Source organism: Schistocerca serialis, chromosome 7 (assembly GCF_023864345.2).
Source record: "Schistocerca serialis cubense isolate TAMUIC-IGC-003099 chromosome 7, iqSchSeri2.2, whole genome shotgun sequence".
Lineage (NCBI taxonomy): Eukaryota > Metazoa > Arthropoda > Insecta > Orthoptera > Acrididae > Schistocerca > Schistocerca serialis.
Window position 1 is genome coordinate 22,947,277 of NC_064644.1, and position 24,750 is coordinate 22,972,026.

The window sequence follows — 24,750 nt, forward strand, 5'->3', positions numbered from 1 at the left end:
TTTAAGAAGGTTTTGAGGCATTCACATGTCTGAGAATGTATTCTATATGCTTGGATCTTTGTTAACAGTCTACAGCACTGTATCAAATGCTTTCTGGAAATCTAGGAATATGGACTGTGCCTATTGCCCATAAAGCATGTTTCAATGGCTATACTGCAAGAAAAAAAAGCAAGCAGAGTTTCGCACAATCCTTGCTTTCTAAATCTGTGCTGATTTGCAGCCAGAAGTTTTCTTGTGTCAAGGAAATTTATTATATTTGAACTTACAAACCGATGTTAAGGATATTGGCCTGTAATTTGCAGGTCTGTTCCTTTACCCTTCTTACATATGGGAGTCACCTACAACTTTTTCCAGTTGCTTGCGACTTTGTGCTGGGAAAGAGATTCATGACAAATACTATGTAAGTATAGCATCATTGCCGAAGAACATTCTCTGTAAAATCAAATTAGTATTCCATCCAGACCTGACGACTTATATGTTTTCAACTCTTTCAGTTGCTTCTCAGTGCCAAGGTTGCCATGCCTATTTCCTCCGTAAATGAGTCTGTGACAGTCAACTGATGGTATGTATGTACAATCGTCCTGCATGAGTGATCTTTAAGACTTCAGCTTCCTTTTGCTGCCTTCTACTGCCACAGCAGACTGGTGAACAAGTGAATAAATAGAAACTTTCGACCTGCTTAGTGATTTTACGTAGAACCAGAATTTATTTGGTTCTTTGCAAAATGTTTCACAACAGCTGACACTTTCATGTTCTGTTTTTGAACCAGGAACTTCTCCAGAGCACAATTTACAATATGTTAAAACTATGTAAATAATTCCTCTACATATTGGAAGTAAATGATACCCATTCATTGTTTAAATAGTATGCTAGTAACTGCCTGTCTTCTGTTTCCAGCATGAAAACTCTTTTAGCCCTCTTGATGGATTTGGTTTACTGGCACAAAATGGTTCAAATGGCTCTGAGCACTATGGGACTTAACATCAGTGGTCATCAGTCCCCTAGAACTTAGAACTACTTAAACCTAACTAACCTAAGGACGTTCACACACATCATTTTTTTTTTTTTTTTTTTTAATTCCCGAGGCAGGATTCGAACCTGCGACTGTAGTTTACTGGCACAGTTGATACCTGTCTCACTCCTCATTATCCCAGACTGTCTTCATTTTACTACAGGGTTGGTAGATTTTGGAGCCTTCAACAATGAGAAGAACTTGCAAAGAGGAAGCCACTATCTTCTCTGACTGTTATTTGCTATTTTGTACAACAAGCTTATCAGACAGCCTTGAAGTTTGATGGTCTCTCAAGAACTCAATGAATTTTGGATTATTTTGCGAAGTGAATTAATCAATTTGGAGATATCTGAATGCACAAGATTAGCGTGAAACAAGTGACCAGTTGTGATTTTCGCCCACACTGATGCTTCACTAACCTATTTCTCTTCCCAGTGTATTTCTTTCAATTCACTTGTTTTCTGATGTCTCACTTGATTTACTTCAATGTCAACCACTATTTCAGTTACTGTATAATAATTCATTCCAATTAATTTCCCTCAGACGATTTTACAACATTTATTTTCCAGTGTATTGCTATGGGTGTCATCAAAATTATGCTGTGGATAAGGGCAGTATGAATGAGAGTTTAACTTTGCAGTATATTATTACTTTGATTTTGCAACTACCGTTTATCTTAGACACTAAGATAGCCATGTACCACAAGGCTCCTTTTCTATTAAAAGTTCTGGTACAAGACAATATTTTATCCACAATGAATTCATTAGAAGTTCTATTTGCTTCTTATCCTATTTTAAGTGATTCTTTTATTCAGGTACTTACCCTTGCAATATGTTTCTTCATACCCACACGGCTCCGACATGAGACATTACATCCTTCAACTGAACAATGATATAAATTTCCTGAAAAATGTGTGTGCATATGTACTCTTATGTCTGCCAGAGTTTTTGCCCTGTTAAAAAATATTACTAAACTTTAGATTTTGAAATTTAGTTTCCAGAAGACTAATTTCATGAACCTTGAGAGAGTAAAAATTATCAAAATACAAAATGCACAATATATCTGCTTAGTTTCGCTTACCTGCAGTCGCAGTACACACATTTGAACAGCCTCTCATCTAGATGCCTGAATCGCATGTGCAGAGCTAATGCTGATGGTGTCGGACACGTCATGTCACAAAATCTGCACTTGTAAAAGTTAACACGGTGCCTCATATGTTCATGAAACAGTCGTTCTGATGGGAAAATTTTGCTACAGTGTGAGCACTTGTAGCCTTCTCCCGCTGAAAGTGGAGAACAGATTATCATGTAATCGATGTTTCAAATATTAATAAATTATATTTAACTGAGAAGTAAGTTCCAACAGGTTCTGGACTGTTACTGTGTTCCTTTAATACGGTATGTGTCTTTTGTCATATGAAGTGCACATTGAATCCTATACATTTAAAGAAAGGGCACATTATTTGATAGCGTGTCAAATGGGGGTGGGGGGTGGGGGGGGGGGGGGGGGGGGGGGGGGAAGAAATGCTTGAACAGCAGAGGCATTGGGTCGTTGACAGGCACACAACAGAGAAAGAAAACTCGCAATCTTTGGGAATAAATCCTTCATCCAACTAGGGTGTCCAAGTCGCCCCCCCCCCCCTCCCGCCACCTCCCCCCGCATCTCTGCTCCTACATTGTGCCAGCTGGACACACAATGTTGGGATTGCACTTTGGCTGGTGGACTGGGTGGAGAGGGGGTTGTGTCAGGTAGGATGGGGTGGAATGGAGTGGATATAAGTATAAGGAGAGAGACACGGTTTTAGAAAGCACCAGTCCTGTGAAACTCAGCTTGCCATTTTCTCGTCTCACACAATATACTGCAAACTATAGATTAAGGCAACAGGCAGATTTCATATTTCTAGATTTCCAAAAAGCACTTGACACAGTACCCCACTGCAGACTGTTAATGAAGGTGAGAACATACAAAATCGGTTCCCAGATATGCGGGTGACTTGAAGAATTCTTAATAAATATAACCCAGTATGTTGTCCTCTATGGTGAGTGTTCGTCTGAGATGAGGGTATCGTCAGGTGTGTCCCAGCGAAGTGTGAAAGGACCACTCTCATTTTCTACATGCATAGATATATCTGGAGGAGAGGATGGGCAGCAACCTGTGGTTGTTTGCTGATGATGCTGTGATGTATGGGTAGTTGTCAAAGGAAAGTGACTCTAGGATGATACAAGATGACTTAGAAAAAAAATTCTAATTGGTGTGATGAATAGCAGCTGGCTCTAAATGAAGAAAAATATCAGTAAATGCAGACAAGAGCTGTAATGTTTGGATACAGCATCACTAGTGTCCAGTTAGACACAGTCATATTGTTTAAATATCTGGATGTAGCGCTGCAAAGCGATATAAGGTGGAACAAGCATGTGATGATTGTAGTAGGAAGGGCGAATGGTTGACTTTGGTTCATTGGGAGAATTTTAGAAAAGTGTGCTTCATCTGTAAAGGAATCTGCATTAGCATGCTAGCACAACCTATTCTTGAGTACTACTTGAGTGTTTCGGGTTCGCACCAGAATGGAAGACATTGAAGCAATTCACAGGCTGGTAGGTTTGTTACCGGTAGGCCCAAACAACGTGCAACTGTTATGCTGATGCTTCAGTAACTCAAATCGGAACCCCTGGAGGGAAGGCAACATTTTTTACACAAAGCACAATTGAGGAACTTTAGAGAACTGGCATTTGAAGCTGACTGCAGAACAATTCCACTGTCACCAGCGTACATTTCGCATAACGGTGGGTTAATGGAGACTGAGACCAGGAGGATTACAAGCACCTCAAATTCCTTTAACCCATTGTCCCCCACCCTCTCTCCCCCTCCTCTGACCTGTCGCCACTCCCACTTTTCATGTACCTGTATGTCACATGCTTAGCCAGTGCACCCGCCGCCTCTCCATTTGACATTTCTAGCCAGCAAACCTGCTGCCTCCCTTCCAGTTACTAGCTACCCCTCTTCTTGCGCCCACCCCTCTCGCTTCTTCCAGTCACTTCGCCCGACACAACTCCTCCTCCCTCCCGCTCCACCCAACGAAGAGCAATCTCAGGACTGAGTGTCCAGCTGGCGCACACACACGCGAGTGCCAACATTGGTGTGTGTGTGTGTGTGTGTGTGTGTGTGTGTGTGTGTGTGTGCGCGCGCGCGCGCGCGCACGAGTGAGTGGGTGAGTGAGCGCGCGCGCACTTGTGCACACCTGGGCAGGTGCGCGTGCTCTAGCTTGACATAGATTTATTCTGGAAGCTAGCAAGTTCCCTCTATCTTTAGTGTGTGCATGTCAATGACTCAACGCTTCTGCTATTCAGTGAATGGTCTTTACTCCTGAAGTACAAGGATGTGCTAACAAGTAATGCCTCCGAAATTTTTACTTTGTACTTAATACTGATTGTCGTATTACATGTCATGCATATTACTCAGTTGACTTTCCCACTTGACTGACATGAACTGCTATGCTCTTCCACTAGAGGGCTCCCATTTGTAGTATGTAACATGGCAGTGTGTAGTGTAACTATGTTGGTGCATGAAAGAGCTCAGAAAACAAAGCATGAGTTCGTAGAGTTTGCTCGCACATGGAGCATCCTCCTATTCAGCATGACAGTGCCAGACCACACATGGATGCTGTGGCATCTGCAATAGTCCAATGCCTCAGGTTCACTGTCATCCACCATACTCCATACAGTCCCGACTTGGCCCCACTAGTTTTCATCTTTTTCCAAGACATAAAGAGCACCTTCGCAGACTTTACTTTCATAGTGATGAAGCTGTGCAAACAAAACCAAAGGTGAGGTTAAAACACTTCCTGGCAGATTAAAACTGTGTGCTGGACCGAGACTCAAAACTTTGGACCTTTCCATTTCGCAGGCAAGTGCAAGCATGACTCTACAACCCAACCTCACAGCTTTATTTATGTCAGTACCTCTCCCCTTCCTTCCAAACTTCACAGAAGCTCTCCTGTGAAACTTGGAAGACTGGCACTTCTGCAAGAAAGAATATTGTGGAGACATGGCTTAGCTACAGCATGAGTCGTGACTGGGTCACTCAGTCAGTAGAGCACTTGCCTCCGAAAGACAAAGGCCCTGAGTTCGAGTCTCCTCTGTCCGGACAAAGTTTTAATCTGCAGAAAGTTTCATATCAGTACGTATTCCTCTGCAGGGCGAAAATTTCATTTTGGAGAGATAAAGTTGTGGCTCCATCAACAAAGTCAAAAATTCTAAAGTTATACTATCAAAAAACTGGGCTCTCACTAGGAGAAATATGTTTGTCGTCTGTGTGTGCATTGAGGAGTATTTATTAATGAAGAATAATGATGCAGAATGTTAATAATGTTTGTTTTAATTAAAAAGCTTTCAGAGGTATCACACAACAAATTTGGAGACAATATTTTTCAGCACACCCTCATATTTAAATTCTGCCTGAACTTTCCTTACTACCTTTTTAAGTTTGTTAATACAGCCATGAGGGAGAGACCTGTTCAAATAGCTTAACACACAGCACACTAGCTTATGAGACAGAGATGAGACAGACCAGGGCCGATTACAGATTGCTGAACCGTACACCGATCCGCATAAGTGTAGTTTTTAGGCTATTTTCTACTCTCACTCAGGCTAATGCCACGGTGGTCCCCAATTTCCAAATCAGAAAATACAATACACAAACACTTAAAAAAAAGATAACACAGAATACAGTTATCACAATTCAAAGAAACTTGGCACACATGACTTCCCTCCCTTAGGTCCGCTGATGACTGCTGGCATGGAGGGCAACCAGCCACAGAGTTAAAATAAAATAAATTTCCCATATAATAAATAACAGCAGAGAGGGCAGGAACATGGGGGAATGATAGTATAGATGGTTTGTGGATCTCAGGAGGGAGGTAGAATGTGGGATGTGTTGTTTTGGTGGGGGTAAGAAGTTCTATGGGTTGAGGCATTTGTCCACTGTGAGGCATGTGTGATTTTAAGGTTGGACTGTAGGCCAGTTTGTAACACAGGGATGGCATCTTGATGGCAAATGCTGTATGTAAAAGTGTCACAGAGATGGCACAGACCCTAGCTTACATATTTCCATCAAGTATCACAGTGGTAGATCCCATGTCTGCTGGGAGGATAATGATGGAGCCATCAGTTATTAAGGAATGAAGTGCCTGAAATTCTGCAGAGGATAGATTAGGGTCATGTTGGAGGGACCACAGGAAGGGCAGTGAAGCATGTTGGACGTTACAAATCCACCACAATTACATTTGATCTCCCGCGGGAGACTCAAACTAGCAATCATGAAGGACATGGATGGGGACTGTGGATATATGGGGCTCGGTGGAAATGTGGGGTGGCCAGGAGGCATGCTGAGACAGTCCATGCAATTGCAATAAACACTGTGTCTGGATGGTGCAGTGGTTAAAGCAACTGCCTGGTAAGCAGGAGATCCTGACTCTGCATAAAGTCCCTATGCAGCTGGCATGAATAATTCCTTTCCTTTCCTTCCCTTCCCTTTCCTTTCCACCCCCTCCACCTTCAATTTACATAGTACATATCACAGCTGCGAGTTTCCATGTGATGTCTGTTTTTTTGGACATGTCCGAAAGAACAGACACCACACATTGATATAGGCCACATATTTCTTGGAAAGCTCACAAATGGTGATTTTGACATAGTGGTGGAGGATCAGATTTGGATTTTGGTTGGAACTGTTCAAGGTATGGTTCAATGTCAGTTTTCTGTTGGAACAGTTAGAGATTGAGTTGTAAGTGAAACTTACATGTGACATTACGTGTGATGGAAAGCAGGTTATTAACCGAAGTAGCGTGATCAGATGCAGGTTTAGGGCTGAAAGTGAGAGCCTCGGATAATACAAAAAATTCAGGAATTAAGAGGCCTTTAGAGGAGAAATTGAGATATTGTACTGTTGTAGCTGGTTCTTATGATCGTGAGCTGCCATTGCTCTGGGAGGCAGTGGTGAAGGCTGGGAGATGTTAAGAAGGTAAACAAAGCTCGGTGTTTATGAGAGGAGTGGTGGTTGATTGTGTGGCTGGTTTGGTGGAGAGGGAGTGGGACAGGGATGGAAACATCACTGCTGAGGTGGTTTAGGAGAAGTTAGGATAGCTTTTTAAGGAGAAATCTCCACTAGTGCTGTAGTTTGTACTTGACTTAGCAGAAGACCCCATCCATGGAAACATGAGGCACATATAACTGCAAGATTTTACAAGTGAGAAGCCTTGGGAGTGGAAATTGACAGACGAGATATATATGTCACAGATTAGCCATGTAAGTGCAAGAGACTGCTGTATTTGGAACTGTAAAAGGAGCTTGTGAAGAGTGGGATCACATACAGAAATAGGGGCTTTCATAAATAGGTCTTTGGCGGTAACTCCTAGGGAAAAGCATATTACAATAAACAGAATAGTGGACCTTAGTTTAGATAATGCAGAAGAATGTTTTCATTTTTGAAAGAACCGAATATAATATGTCACAGGATTCATCATGGCATAATATGAGGATTTGGAGTATTACAGCTATTGGGAGTGGTGACAAAAAGCAGTAGTTGAGGGGTTGGGGAGGAGGGTGCAAGGTGTGTGTGTGTGTGTGTGTGTGTGTGTGTGTGTGCGTGTGTGTGTGTGTGTGTGTGTGTGTGTGTGTGAGGGGGGTGACAGAGGGGGGAGGGGCAAAATGAGGACTACCAATGAAAAAGATCAGAATGTTGACAAACTTGACAACGATCATGAGAATAAATGAAAGCAAAGAAGATGTAACAAAGGGCAAGAAGAGATATAAGTTTCTCTTGAAAAAACTGGAAAATATGAAACAAAAAAATTACAGCAATAAATTTCAATTAGAAAAGTTCATGGAAAAAATATGAAAATGAGAAAAGTTTAAAATGAAAAAAGTTTAAAGACAGAACAAACAGTGGGGAAGTCATTGGAAAAAAAAATAATGCAGGAGATGGCATCAAGTCGTCGAATGCAGTCTGGCGAAAAACAAAAGCACAGAAACACGAAGGAATCATATAGATGCAAGGTGAGTTGCGAGAAAGGAAGCAAGTGGTGTTGATTTCACAAATAAACTGGTGACAGACAATCAGGGTAAGACCCTGCAGCATATAGTAAACAGTAAACAAAGATCACAGATTGTGTTTGTGTAGAATGGCTGTTGGTAAGCTGGTAAGCATACTTGTGAGCTTGACTGTTTCTGATCTTGCCTTCATAGTCTTTTCGCAAAAATTGACTCTTCTAGAAACATACCCTTTTGGAATTTTAACAGTAAAGCATATAGTGATGCAAAATGCTTTTCTTGAAATGTCTGGCAATGGAGCTGGGTGAGCATCTCTATTTCATGCACCGATCTAACATGCTTAAAGCCCCTGACTGAGGAGCAAGACTTAAATATTGGTCAAATGAGGGTTTTGCAAGCTACCTCCTTTTCCAGTGGACTACACTTCCTTAGGATTCTTTCAATGAATATTATTCAGGCATTTGCTTTCTAGGGGGTTGTACCAATCGAAACCATTCCACATGCACACTCCCAGGTGAGTAATGAATTTGACCGCTTCCAGCGATTTCTCAGTAATTGCCTTCTCGAACAATAGCAGGTCTTCCTGCATGTTTATGAGGAGTAAGTTACATTTGCATATGTTTAGTGTTAACTGTCAATCCCTGCCCATTGTTGATACTCTGTAAGTCTTTCTGCATTTCACTACAATTTAATAGCTTTGTGACTTCTCTATATACAACAGCATCATCCCAAAACAGCCTCATGGACCTTCTGACATTATGTACTAGGTTATTTATATGTACTGCGAACAATAGTGATCTTATGACATACGGGATAACTGTTTGCATTCACAAAGGATATTCTCAGCTCAGGAAATGGGTATCAAGAACAATTTATTATCTCAATCTACAAACTTAGTGTGGATCACTATTGTAGCATGTATGAATTGTAAACTTCCATCTCAGTACAATCCCTTCATTACAGCTTTTCTATTTCATAACGTGGGTTCCTTGACAGTAAAATGCTGAATTAAACTTGTGAACATTAGACATAAAAATATTTACTTTGGAGCATCAATTTCTTAACTACTATACAGAAAAGGATGCCCTATTATCCAAGCTCCACTTAAAAATATTATTTTCCACTAGTTTTCCTTGGTTTTCAAACCATTTCATTCAATTCCAGGTACTAAAGACTGTATACTGCCACTGCAATTTCCAGCTATTCTAATGATGATTTTTTCACTTTAATGGAAAAATAAAGGGCAAATTTGACTCCTTTCTTGGGTAAGAGACTGGTTTTATCTCTACTGAATCCAAGCTATTTTTGAACAATGCTATTGAGACACGAGATAGAATAATTTTCTTTTCAACCACTTATTGGAGTTCTTTACATTTTTTTTAAGTTTCTGGTAAAGAGGTATTCCAAAGTAGCACTCTTCACTTTGCTGTCCATGTCACTGTTATAGACCATAAGCATCAAATTTTATGAAAGATGTTATCTCAATATTGCACATACAAGGGAGACTGAGAAAGGTATATCCAAGAGGAAACTTATTCAGACTGCCTTCCAATTACTAGCCACAAGGAAGACACATCAAGTTTCGACAGACACAATTAAAAGACACGTACATACAGCCTTTGGTCACAGCCTTAATCAGGAGAAGAGAGAGACTCACACAAGCAAACTCAGCTCACCCACACACAATTGCCAACTCCAGCATCTCGACCTGGGATGCAACATCATGTGGGATGCAAGCAGCAACCTGGAGGGGGCGGGGAAGGGGTGGTGTGTAGGTGGGGAGAGAGACGAATGCTGTCTGGTGAAGTGTACAGGGACTAGAATGACAACAGGCACAGTGTCAGGAGGTTGTAGGGCAGGGAGGTGGGGAAAAAAGGAGCAAGACGGGAGAGGAGTGGGGAAAGATGAGTAGGTGTGCTGGTAGAGGGCTGCAAATAAACAGGGTGGGAGATGAGAATCGGGATAGAGAGGGTGGAAACTACTGAGTGTAGGGTGTGGGGACAGTATGTTACCTTAGGTTGAGACCGGTATAATTACGGGCGTGAAGAATATGTCATAAGGATAAATTCCACCTGCACAGTTCAGAAAATCTGGTGGTGGAGGGGAGGATCCAGATAGCTCAGGTTGTGAAGCAGCCACTGAAATCAAGTGTGTTGTGTTCAGCCGCTAGTTGTGCCACAGGATTATCTACTTTGTTCTTGGCCACAGTCTGGCAGTGGCGATTCATACTGGTGGACAGCTGGTTGGTAGTCATACCAACATAAAAGCTGTGCAATGATTGCAGCAGAGCTGGTAAATGAAATGGCTGCTTTCACAGGTGGCCCGGCCCCCTCAAATGTTGCCTAAACTACGGAATCCCCCCAAACGGCCTAACTGTAAAGATTCCTTTCTCTAGTTCCCACCCCTCCTTTCACAATGACCTATACCTTTTCAGGTTCCACCAATCCCTGGCTCTCACAATCCTGGTATTGCAAAACCACATCTCCATGGCACAGACGTGACACAAACACCTCTGCAAGATACTACTACTCTGCAATCCCATCACATCCCTGATATTCAATCCCTTGCTCTCCACCACCTGGAGGAGCATTACAGATACCACTTCCTTAAGTTATCCAGCCTGCAGACATCTTACTCCTGGCTCGGGGCAACACTATCCAATCGCCACTGCACCCATACTGTTCCTCTCTGCCTCTCATAGCAGCTAAACCATGTCTAGCTGAAGTTTTCAACTTGCCGCATCCCCCAAAAACTCCCTACCAACTCTCCATCAGTTCCAGAGCCAAAAAATTCCCATAACAATGTTGTTAATCTTGTCACCAGAACCATCAGCTCCACTGAAGTTTCAGTCCCATCCAAAGCCCTCGCCTTTAGCCCTACACCCAAATTTAACCATGATCGACTTGTCAAAGACCTACTCTCCTTCTCCCGCTCCCTGCAAGGGAAGCACTTCTATGCTGTCAATCCCTCCAACCAAAACCACACTAATTACAAAATGGTTCAAATGGCTCTAACCACTATGAGACTTAACATCTGAGGTCATCAGTCCCCTAGACTTAGAACTACTTGAACCTAACTAACCTAAGGACATCACACACATCCACGCCCGAGGCAGGATTCAAACCTGCAACCGTAGCAGCAGCGCAGTTCCGGACTCAAGCACCTAGAACGCCACAGTGGCTGGCACACACTAATTACAACACTGAAGCCTGCCTCTTCCAGTTCAGTTCATATCACCATCCAACCCTGATCCTCTCCCTCTCTCAACTAACCACCCACTTGTCACATTCCAGGAATTCCTTACCTCCAACTTAGCCTCACCATCCTTCCCCAGGTCCCTTCCCTCAGAACACCAATCTTTCAATGGAAGAAAGAAAAGCCATACATAACCTCAAAACAAATCCTGACCAAATCATCCTACCTGCATACAAAGGTTTCACCACTGTTGTTATGAATCACAGTGACTACCTGGCAGAAAGTCTCCACTAATTATCTGACTCCTCCACCTGTAAACTCTGCCAGAGTGATCCCATCCCAGAAGCCCAAACCAAACTCCAATCTCTGCTTAAAACATTATTTTCATCATAGCAGTGACAACAGCAACCATTACAAAATTGTCTCGAATGAAAAACAGCCCACAATTGCACTAAATGCTGTTTATTTTAAACCTTGACCATGGTTTCTCCTATAATAATATAGCATTCTTCATACGTCCTAAAAAATTATCAAAATAACATCTAGACCTGTGACAAAATCTACATATAAACTTCAAAATTAATTAAGTGATAACTTATTACTTACATACACACTAATAAATGAAAAATGGCTTAGCCCAGTAGCTGTGTCAAGACCAATAAAATAGCTTCAACAGACATAAGCCTGTTTCAAACATAAGTAAAATTACATTTGGCAATGGCGGAGGACATACGTTGCCATATGTAATTTTACTTATGTTTAAAACAGGCTTATGTCTGTTGAAGTTATTTTACTGGTCTTTACGCCGCCACTGGGCTAACACTTTTTCATTTATTAGTGTGTATGTAAGTAATATGTTATCACTTACCTAATTTTGAAGTTTGTGTGTAGATTGTATCACTGGTCTAGATGTTATTTTGATCATTTTTAGGACTTATGAAGAAGGCTATATTATTATAGCAGAAACCATGGTCAAGGTTAAAAATACACAGAATTTAGTGCAACTGTGGACTGTTTTTCATCCGAGACCTGCTTAAAGCTTTAGGCCCCTCCCAGAAAATCTCCCCTGAATCCATTTCCACCCTTAATCCTACAACATCCCGCACACCCACTTTCTACGTGCTCCCCAAAATCCACAAACCGAACAATACTGGACACCCCATAGAGGCTGGTTACTGTGCCCCCACTGAAAAAAATTTAGCCCTCATTGACCAACATCTCCAACCATCTGCCCATACTCTAGTCTCCCACATCAAAGATGACCAATCACTTCCTTCACTGACTCTCCATCATCTTCACCCCTTTACCTCATGGGTCCCTACTCATCACGGTTGACGACACCTCCCTATACCCCAAACAGTCACATGCTCATGGTCTTACCTCTATTGAACACTACCTTTTCCAATGCTTTTCAGACTCCAAACTCACTACCTCTCTTCTCATGCACCTTACTAACTTTATCCTAACCCATAACTGCTTCTCATTTGAAGGGAAGGTATATAAACAAATCTGCGGCACAACCATGGGCACCTGCATAGCAACCTCCTATGCCAGTCTTTTTACGGGCCATCTAGAGACCTTCCTAGCCTCCCAAAACACCAAACCCCTAGTCTGGTTCAGGTTCATTGATGAGATCTTCATCATCTGGACTCAGGGCCAAGACACCCTATCTTTGTTCCCTCACAACCTCAATGACTTTGCTCCCATCTACTTCCCATGGTCCTCCTCAACCCAGCGTGTCACATTCCTAGATGTTGACCTCGTCTCTGATAGCTGCATCCACACTTCTGTCCACATTAAACCCACCAACCACCAACAGTACCTGCATTTTGACTTCTGTCGTTCCTTTCACACCAAAAGTCCCTCCAACACAGCCTGGCCATCTGGGGATGGCATATCTGCAGTGACAAAAACTCTCTAGTTCAGTATGCTGAGGGTCTCACCAAGGCCTTCACAGACAGGCACTACCCCCACAGACCTAGTCCACAAACAGATCTTCTGTGCCATTTCCCCTCATGCCCTCAATCTTCCCACCACCCCCAAGAACCAGCCACAATGAAATGTCCCTTTCATCACCCAGTACCACCGCGGACTGGAACAACTGAACCACATCCTTTGCCAGGGCTTTGACTACATATCATCATCCCCTGAAATGAGGGACGTCATACTCGAGATACTTCCCACCCTTCCAAAAACGGTGTTCTGTCACACATCCAAATTCCGCCACTCCCAATCACGTCTCCTCACCACAAGGGTCATATCCTTATGGAAGACTCAGGTGCCAAACCTGCCCAATCCAGCCATCCAGCACTTCCTATTCCAGTCCTATCACACGTTTATCCTAACCCATCAGCGGCCAAGCCACCTGCGAAAGCAGCCATGTCATTTACCAGCTCTGCTGCAATGCTTGCTCACCTTTTTATATTGGTATGACTACCAACAAGCTGTCCACCAGGATGCACAGCCACCACCAAACTTTCGCCAAGAGCAAAGTAGATCACCCTGTGGCACAACTTGCAGCTGAACACAACACACTTGATTTCAATGGCTGCTTCACAACCTGAGCTATATGGTCCTCCCCTCCACCACCAGCCTTTCTGAACTGTGCAGATGGGAATTATCGTTATACCACATTCTCCACTCTCATAATTATTTCGGCCTCAACCTACATTTATATACTGCCCCACACCGTCCGCCCAACAGTTTCCACTCCCTTTATCCAGATTCTCATCTCCCACCCTGTTTATTTGCAGCCCTCTCCTGTTTTGCTCCTTTTTTCCCCACATCCATGCCCCACAACTTCCTGCCACTGCACCTGTTGACTTTCTAGTCCCTGCACACTCCACCAAACATTTGTCTCTTTCCCTACATGTATACCATCCCTTCACCTTCCCCGCCCCCTCCGCTTGCATCCTACATGATGTTGCATTCCGGGCCGAGATGCTGGAGCTAGCAGTCGTGTGTGCGTGAGGTGTGCTTACTTGTGTGTGTGTGTGAATGATGTGTGTCTATTTCTTCTACCGATGACGGCTGTGGCCGAAAGCCATATGTAAGTGTCTTTTAATTGTGCCTGTCTGCAACTTCACATGTCTTCTTTACAGTAAGTAGCAATCTGTCTTTTCCTACATTGTTGATAGTCTTACCTGGAGTTTCCATTGCTTGAAAATTAGGTTTTCCTTCTGTGTGATGTGTATATCATCACACCAATGCAACAAATTAAACTTTCGTTACTGCAGTCTCTCTGTATTTTACAGTGTCTTTTAGTTTGATGAAAATGTCCTTCAGACATGAATACATGTCTGAATGAACAGACACTGTTGACTATCTAGAGCCCTATTAAATATAAGTAATGTTCGGATACAGCACAAGTAATGTCCTGCTTGACACAGCCATGCCCTTCAAATATCAGGGTGTAATGTTGCAAAGTGATATGAAATGGAACGAGTATGTGTGAACTGTGATACGGAAGGCAAACAGTCGACTTCGGTACTTTGGGAGAATTTCGGGAAAGTGTGGTTCATCAGTAGAGGAGACCACATACAGAATACTAGAGCAATCTATTCTTGAGTGTTGCTGTAGTGTATGGGATGTTTACCCAGTTAGATAACAGGGAGACATCGAAGGAATTCTGAGGCAGGCTGCTAGATTTGTAGGCTCAAAGAACATGCAAGTGTTACAGAGACAGTTCTGGAGCACAATTGGGACTCCCTGGAGAGAAGGTGGTGTTCTTTCCAAGAAACACTACTGATGCTCTGGGAGCGCAAGCACTCCAGCCTAGTGTTCTGACTGCAATTACAATTTGGGCTGAGAGGTTAGAAGGAATAGGAAGAGCCTGCAGCAGGACACCACTGGGGCAAGATAAGCAGCTTGTCACAGTTTGCCATCAATAATAATTATGTTAAATTAGATTTACCTTCTGGAGTAGGTATACCTTGGTGCCTACACACTTGCAAAAAAGGGGAAACTACTCTACTTCTTGTAGAGTTTGAAGGTCATGGAAAGTGATTAAAAACTCACCGCACTATCGTCAGCTGGGAAAATGGTCACTGGAACATCATTACACCACCAGTCACAAAGACAACATGATGCCCTAGTCTTTTGATGAACGTGATTAAATGTTAGCTGATCTTAAAACAGCCATTAAGGCAAAATAAATGACAGTTTCAGAGACTTTACTGGTCTCATACAGATATGATTTTATGTATAGAGACTGAAACGGCGTGTGAAAATTTGTACCACGGTCAGGAATCGGACCCGAGTCTCCACCTTACTAGGCAGGTGTGTTAGCCACTAAGCCACATTGGCACAGAGGTTCACACAACTGCACGGATTACCCTGGCTAACACACCTGTCTAGGAAGCTCGAGACCCGGATTCGATTCCTGGCCTTGGTACAAATTTTCACTCACTACTTCAGTCTACATACATAAAATCATATCTGCATCAACCAGTAAAGTCTCTGAAACTGTGTCATTTCATTTGTGTAAGTACCTGCTCCTTGGTTTCAGGCGGACTCCCCCATTTACTTTCAATGCTGAAGTGGTATTCCAAAACATGGAGAGCCTTGGCAATTCTGATCATATGTAAGGAGGAATTTAAATTAGACTGGGGCGGCACTGAGAATCTGGATCGAGGAGGGAGGTATGCCAGGTTAATCTGTGCAGTTGTGTGAACTGCTGTGCCAAGGGGGCTTAGTGGCTAATGTACCTGCCTAGTAAGCAGGAACCTGGGTTTGATTCCTGGCCACGGTACAAATTTTCACTCGCCGCTTCAGTCTTTACATGTAAACTGAGTAAAGAGTAAATAAAGCAGTGAAAAAAATCTTTGGTGGCCTAGATCACCAATTATTTGAGTTGTTAAGACTTTTGAAGCAAGGGAAGAAATATTTGGTACCATATATGGTGGATGTGGTTGATGTTATCAACTAGATATTAATCCTGTGATAAAAAATCAGATTCAAATTAATGATGTGGAACATTTCACAGAACTCAAGGCAGGCTTTTGTGGACCACACACAGCTTACTACATTCCTATAATTGACACATTTCATAAAGAGTCCTCAAAGAGATTCCACGACACTGTACACTGATGGCCGAGTGCACCAACCCCAGTCAAAAAGCATGATAACCAAGGTCCCGCGATCATGGTTAAAAGTAAATCGCGTTTAAAATGCTTCTGCCGTGTACCAGCGTTAATCACTGGTCAGCAAACTGTCGTTAGCCAACTGTGCATTGACCGCGGTAAACTCTCTACATTGCAATGGACCATGCCCTGGCGACGCAAAGATGTTAGTAAACATGAAATTGCACAGATAATCGCTGGTGCCACATTCTATCTTTGCTGTTTTTTCCGTCGACAAGCAGAAGTGTGTGTACGTACCTCGGTACCTATTTCTGATCTGTTGGTTTCTTTTTTGAAGAATAATGGAGACTAAAAGAAGAACACTGAATTTCTCGAAGTACGAGATAGATGTGCTTCTTGAACTGGTGGTTGGCAAATGCATCCGTTCTTGAAAATAAGAAAACTGACGGCTGCAGGTTAAAAGAAAAACAGGCAATGTGGTCCCATATAGAGGCGCAATTTAATTCTACTCCTGGTAAGTTTACTCATAAATGAATAACTTTTCTAGGTTCATCGTAAGCGTAGGATACGGCACACACTGGCTTTTAGTTTGAAATTTGAAACTGTTATTGGCGTACCACTGAAATACGTGATAGGACTATGTACATTTACGGTTGGAATTGCTTTGTTAGTTTTAAATTTAAAATCCAATGCCGTGCTACTGTTAACTAAATATTATGCGACTAACGGAAGCTTTTATGTTGAAAATTGTGAACATATGTTTCTCACTTAGCCCTGTGCCGTATTCTTCATATATGCCTATACCACTTTCTTTTTCATGAACTGATACGTAAACAAAAGCCATATACAGATCTTAGATTTTTATTGCAGATTTAAGTTAAAAGCCTCAGAATGCAAAATGGACTTATGAATGTAAATAATATAAGAATTAACTTATGGTACTACAAGCTACAACATTTATTTAATTTCAGGTGTGACAAAAAGAGCCTGTGACAGGCTGAAAACCTGTTATGAAAACATGAAAAGAAGACTTTGAAAAGACCTTGCAGAAGAAAAGGTGGAAGTGTATAAAACAGGTGGGGGGAAGCCAACCCAAATAACCAAGATCCATGCTCGGGCTAAACTATTAGAAATCGTTGGTTCCTCAATGAAACCGTTAACAAATGCATACGATTCCGATGCACAGTTTAGCATGATTGTGGATGTTGTCAACATGGAGTGCCGTGCAGTGAGAACACGCCACCTGCTTCAGTTGTCGAGTTAGCAGAGTGCACACAACCTAGCACTTCCCACACACCTGTCATAATACAAAGTAAAGAGACACCAAAGAATGTTCTGGTGGGTGTCACCCACCTGCAATCTGTTTCACAGTCTCCTGATCAACCCAATGAAAACATTTGCTCGCCGAAAAATACATGGCATCGTCGCAGGATGCCTGCAAAACCAAGGCCATCAGGTTCGGGAACAGTAATCGAAAATGTGTGCAAGAGGAGAGTGGAACTACTGGAGGCCCAATTACACATGTTGAAGGCAGAGCACCAAAAGGAGCTGAGGATTAAAAATTTAAAGATTCTGGCCCTGAAAGAAAAACTAAAATACTGGAAGAAGAAAAATGCCAGTGACACGTGACTTTTTTTTCCTGTGACAGTGAATTTTTGTAATTTTTTGTGCTGTGCTGTATTCTATCTAATGTATTAAAGTTGTCTCACAGTTCAAATTGTTTCTCTGTGTTTATCCTGTTAGTGATACTGCTACTATCCTAGTTGTTGTCTGTCTAATATCTGCTTACAGCTTATTTGGTCTGGACTAAGTTTCATCCAATTACTTAAAATTAGAATTACTTCATATATAAAAACAGATTAGCAACACTGCAGTTTACACAAGTAAGCTACGTGTCAGTTGCAGGCCTGCAGCCATAACGTCAGGTGCCAATTTCTACTTAAATGACTTAACAATGAGGTAGACTGTTAATGAAACAAAATAATAGTAATAAAGCATCCTTGTTACTCTAACTTTGGAATGAACATATGTGCTGTAACAGTTATATACATGAGGCCCAATGTTATCATGTTTTGCATTATTTATACCAGAAATATCCTAACATATTAAATTATGAGGGAAAGTGCTCCAAATCATAGCTTTGTGCGTGCCATTTTCCGTGCAATACTCTGCACCTGGTAATGTTTACAATGGGAACCTATATCTTTTATGACAAAACAATTTGAAGTGAGGCATTTTGAGAAATACATTGCTGTGGTGGGTTCTCTTTTCTGCAAATATAAGCATAGCATATGTGGCTTTCCTAGCCACACCACTTGGTAATGTGTGTGGTGGAAACCTGTAACATTTATAATAACAGTATTTGTAGAGAGGCATTATTGAGTAATACATTGCTAATATGGACAGTAGTGAGATTAGCATTGTGTGGCTTTTCTAGCAATACTCTGCACCTGTTAATGTTTATAATGTCAGCCCATAACTTTTATCACAACAAAATTTGTAGCAAGATATTTTCAGAAATGCATTCCTATGATGGGTCACTGTTTTCTGCTATAGTAATCATAGCATGTGTGGCTTTCTTAGCAATACTCTGCACCTGCTAATGTTTATGATGGCAACCCATAACTTCTGCCACAACTGTATTTGTAGTGAGGCATTTTTCAGTGGCACTATGGAATGATAAGGAATTCCCTTCTGTACAGGTGAGCATTAAATATGTGAAAAAAACTGCATCAATATCAGTGACAGAGTGAGGGAGGGAGTTTTCCTCAGCAATAACTTAAAAGTCTGACACTTCGTACCGTCAACCCACAGCATTACGGTTCTGCTTTCATATCTTCCGAAGTAGCACACTCCTTAACTAATTATTGCTCCTGCACTGATCCCCAAAGTATTAGACATTGCTGACAAAATTCCATTGCCTTTTGTAGCAATGAGAACTTGTTTTTGGCGACAATTTTTAAACACAAATTTGTCTTCAATTTCATGTATTTTTTTTAATACCATACAGTTGTACATAAGTGCTGCTACACGCATGACTGACTAGAATTAACAATGTAATTCAATTCTTTGCACAACCTTATAGCCACACACACTTATGTTTGAAGAAAATCATATTGTAAACAAAGAGTAGTGATTAATATGGAAACAATTTAACAAATAATCAACCTCAAACTGACATTTTATGTTATTACACAAACAATTATTTATTTTGTGCCTATGTGTTTACTGCATATTCACAAGTTTAAGCTAATCTAGGTGATAAGACTGCATTAATACTGAGCAGAAGTGCAATAAAATAATCTCTAAACTGAAAGGTTCTAATAATAAAGAATGTGCTCTTTTAATATTGCAAAACTGCTGGACATTCACATATTTGTTGTTACAGTAGAAAATTTAAGAGATGTTTAGGATCTATAGTGAACATAACACAGAAATATCCACTATATTTTATTCCACTCGCTTTTACTCTCTAAATGTAATGGAGTCATTTGTTCTCAAATTTAAGTACCCAGAAACTGAACATGTATATAAATAACAGAGTACTGCATTGCTTTCACAACCAATGTGATGCAAGAAATATATCTTTAATAATGAATTATCAACATCTCCACGCTAAAAAAACATGTCAGAAAAGCAGCAGCTGGGTAATTGTCTGTAGGCAGCACATCCTGTCCCTGGCACGCCAAAACCTCAAATTTCACATCACACACCCAGTTCAGCGAGTACTTTTATGTTCGCTAGACAGCAGAAACAAAATAGATTACATGCTGAAATAATCTGAAAAATTGAAAATACGGTGAAATCCCCATAACTATAATCACAATTTTTCATTACGAACAATGTCTGAATTTATGTTAGATTATCGGAAATGTTCATTAATTATAGCATGGCGAACTGCTCTTCCAGGTAATGTATCATCATGATACACCTGCTGTCCAGGTAGCACAGGTTCGTTGTCTTCAATGTTGGGGCCTCTCTCATCAGGTAACTGATTTAAAAGTCGAGAAATTTCAGGATCTTCTGGTGGTTCTTCACTGCTTGTACTCCTCGCAATATTATGCAAGACAGCCGTACCCACAATTATGGACATTGCTTTCTGTGGATTACATCTTATTGCTACAGATAATATGGGAAATCTTCTCTTCCACATACCATATTTTCTCTCAACAGTGTTTCTAGTTTTAATATGAGACCTGTTATATCGATGCTCTGCTTCATTTTGCGGATTTAAAAGTGGAGTTAACATGTAGGATCTACATGCAGAACCACTATCTCCCTATAAGTGACCTTGTGGTATTTCTCCGCTTTCAAATTGAGCTCTGCGAGCGCAGTTGAGAAATATGGTACTGTCGTGCACAGAGCCCGGCCATCGAGTGACACTATCTCTTATTAACAAATTGTGATCACTAATGGTTTGTCAGTTAAAGGAAAAATACGATTTCCTGTTGCAGAAAAGTTCTGCATTAATGTCCTTATATGGGTACAAACCAAGGTACCAAGAACGCCAGGAAATCGGTCCAATTGACTAAAACCATACATCACAGAGCACACTACTTCTCTTGTAAGAAATTTTATAAAGCAAGGAGACAGTGATGCTGTGATGTCTGATAAATCACTGATGATTCGTTGTGCTGTTGTACGATGTACATTACTGTTGTCCCCAATAAGAATGTTGAATACACCTGTTGCATATGCCCTTAAAGTAATCAAAAGTCTGTTTATCGGAGAAACAGGGTTATTCTGATCAGTAGGAAATTCTAACATATCATTAATTTGATTTAATAACCACCACACTGTTTCTTTTGACAGACAAAATCTCTCTCCAAACTCCCTGCCACCATAATCTTCAAAAGGGTTTCCCCTTTCCACAATTACTCCAACACGATTTCGGTCACGATTTAAATGGTCAAGGTATAACAAATCTTCCTCAATGCCACCCATAACATCAAAACGCACCGCCATCTTAATAGCGTATGGTTCTAAAACTGCGGTTATGTCGAGAAAACCGGGAAAGAGCCCCGGTTAAATATAACCACGGTCGATTCCCTTATTTATCTTAGATCGATGTTGGTGCACCAGAATGTTGCGCTGAACAGGATTATATATCGACTTAACCGTGGTTAACTGTTAATCGAGATTGGTGCACTCGGCCATGAAGACTGATTTCAACCTATTTATCAGACTTTTCTTGCTTTCAGCTGCCTATGTACCTTCTCATTACCTTCAACTTAACCTGAGAGATGTAAGCATAGCACCCAGCTCAATGATCTGTTTTTCCAATCCATGAATTTACAAAGCTTTACTAAAATATTAGTCCCAGAGCAATATTCTTGACTCTACAGAAAAACCAATAAAGTTATTTTTATGTTTGGTTCAACATGTGTGTGCATACGTTTCTTTTCTATTATGAAACTGACAAAGTCTCATCACCATTCAACTCCATGTCTTCTACTGTATCATGAACCCTAGTTTCAGATATATTACATATTCTAAAACTGAAATGTGTATAAATTTGTAAACACCGCAACCTATTGTTGAATGCCTGTATATAAAGCTTTTTGTAGTTCTCCTCACTGCATTAGCACTATCTAATGCACTCATTAAATTAAGTAGTGAAGTTACCACTTTCGTAGCAAAATAAAAAGTTGAAAATAAACACTATGCTGCAATATTCTCCTCTTAGAAGTAGTCACAGTATGTTGCAGACACATTATCCAGAGTTTCCCATGTCTACAACCTTCATCATATAGCTGTCTCACTCACATACCTGTTAAGGGTAGCAAAGTGGTGGGGAGGGGAGGTTAAGGCAACCACACACGATAAGTGGGAAGTATGGGTTCAAGTCCCAGTCCAGAATAAATTTACATGCGTTCTCATAAACGGTGCAGGTGAAGTAGCTGATATATAATCACGCTCACAATCTGTGAACACACTGCATGAAATTACAGTGCTTTAATATCCCAGAAACATTTGATATATTAAAGTAAGTATACCAGGAGAAATGACAAGATCAGTCCATAATAGCAAAACATAATGTCAGAAAGAGAGAGCTACAGGCAACCAACGATATAGGCTAATGCTAACTTCACAACATTGTAACTTACCTTGCACAGTAACCTGACGTTTACAATGGTCTAAAAATTTTGTTCTCGATGCATATGTTGCTCCACATGTAGGGCATCCAACTATCTTTTCTTGCGTATGGGTCCTGACATGATCTGAAAGTTTGTATACTGATACGAAAACTCCAGTACAACCTGCAAATATTGAAAAGATTTTCATCAAGTCAAGTTACAGTGTCTCCTTTTTTTTCCGTCATCAAAATGTCAGATTTAAAGTATAACATGTATATAACTGCTGTTATTTAGGTATTATAATTAACAAGAATAGCAGATGCTGTTGAATACAAGGTGTGACTGGAGAGTTTTAAGAATGGATCTGCTACTGCTTACTGGTTTGGCAGGCAGGTACATGGAGGGTGGAGACTGAGCCACTGCCGTCTCCTTGAGTGCCCTTTGACAGGAAACTGTTTCCTTTATTCAGTTCATTGGGGCTGCTGGTTGAGTGTGGGTCTGTTACGGTGAAAATGGATGTAAAACTGGAGCAACAAGTTTGTGTGAAAGTTTGTTTTAAAAGTGTGAAATCAGCTTATGAGACTTCTGAACTATTAAAAACAGCTTTTGGAGATAATTGTATGAGCCAGTTAAATGTTTTTGTCTGGTTCAACAGCTTTAAAAATGGCCGCGAATCATCTGAAGATGAACCAAGGTCCGGCTGTCCTTCCATTTCAAAACCGAATGAAAACGTTGTTAAAGTTCGCAACTTAGTGCGCTCTGATCGCAGACTTACAATTATGGAGATGGCTGATGAAATTAATTTAAGTTTCTATGCAGTTCAGTTAATTTTAACTGAAGATCTGAATATGCGTCGAGCGTTCGCAAAATTCATTCCAAAAGCATTGTCAAGTGACCAGAGACAATACCGACTTGAAGTGTGCCATGAACTGATTAATCCGACTAAAAATGACCCAGATTTGTTGAATAGGGTAATTAATTACAGGTGACGAGTCATGGGTATATGGATATGATCCTGGAACCAAAGTGCAGTCTTCGCAGTGGAAGACTCCAGGTTCACCACAAACGAAAAAAGCACGGCAAAGTTGGTTGAAGGCGAAGACAACGTTGGTGATTTTTTTTCTTTCAATTCTACCGATATTGTGACTCATGAATTTACCCCTGGAGTACAGAAAATTAACCAGGAATACTACAAATGTGTCATTGATCATTTGTGCGAAAAGGTGCGGAAGAAAAGGCCTGCATTGTGGAAAGACAGGAGTTGGGTGCTACACCATGACAATGCTCCTGCTCATTGTATCTTCTCCATCGTTAAATTTTTGACCAAATTCAAAATTTCTGTGCTTCCACAACTGCCATATTACCCTGATTTGGCCCCTGTGGACTGCTACCTGTTTCCTAAACTGAAATTTTCACTGAAAGGAAAGCGATTTGACTCGATTGAAGACATCCAGGCAAATACATAGAGTGTCCTTAACCCACTTCATGAAATAAATTTCCCGGAATGTTTTCAAAAATGGAAACACAATTGGAGCCTGTGTGTTCAGTCAGAAGGGGACTTATTTTGAAGGAGATGCATCGCACAGCGTGTATACATGGACAAGGGAGGGCGAGGGGGGAATCCCCAATTTCCTGGTTGAAAACACACTTTCTCCCAGGTGAAAATACACCTTTTCCATGTTAAGTGACAGTGTGCTTTTCCTTGGCACTGTACAACTTTTCAATCCTTTGACTGTTTATGGTTTTATACTTCGACGTAGAATTTCCCAGCACTTTAGAAAAATAAACTCACTCACACACACACACACACACACACACACACACACACACACACACACACACACACATCCATCCGCACATACACAGACACAAGCAGACATTCGTAAAGGCAAAGAGTTAGGGCAGAGATGTCAGTCGAGGCGGAAATAATGTCTGCTTGTGTCTGTGTATGTGCGGATGGATATGTGTCTGTGAGCGAGTGTATACCTGTCCTTTTTTCCCCCTAAGGTAAGTCTTTCCGCTCCCGGGATTGGAATGACTCCTTACCCTCTCCCTTAAAACCCACATCCTTTCGTCTTTCCCGCTCCTTCCCTCTTTCCTGATGAAGCAACCGTTGTTTGCGAAAGTTTGAATTTTGTGTGCATGTTTGTGTGTCTATCAACCTGCCAGCGCTTTCGTTTGGCAAGTCACATCATCTTTGTTATATATATAATAGAGGGAAACATTCCACGTGGGAAAAATATATCTAAAAACAAAGATGATGTGACTTACCAAACGAAAGTGCTGGCAGGTCGACAGACACACAAACAAACACAAACATACACACAAAATTCTAGCTT

General features: G+C 41.2%; 1 protein-coding gene across 2 annotated transcripts in view; it reads right to left on the reverse strand.

Annotated features, from left to right (window-relative positions):
• LOC126412062 (histone H4 transcription factor-like) overlaps positions 1-24,750 on the reverse strand; it is a 109,718-nt gene that overhangs the window by 15,736 nt on the left and 69,232 nt on the right. Inside the window, exons 5-7 of one of the 2 annotated variants that reach the window (XR_007575221.1) lie at positions 22,442-22,594; positions 2,093-2,294; positions 1,835-1,914 (exon numbers count right to left, since the gene is read on the reverse strand). Coding sequence is in view for 1 of the 2 variants with exons in the window: in XM_050081445.1 (XP_049937402.1) it covers positions 1,835-1,964; positions 2,093-2,294; positions 22,442-22,594 (485 nt within the window). In the remaining variant the exon portion in view is untranslated. Of the gene's footprint in view, positions 1-1,834; positions 1,965-2,092; positions 2,295-22,441; positions 22,595-24,750 lie in introns of both variants that reach the window. The other variant, XM_050081445.1, reaches the window with a different exon arrangement.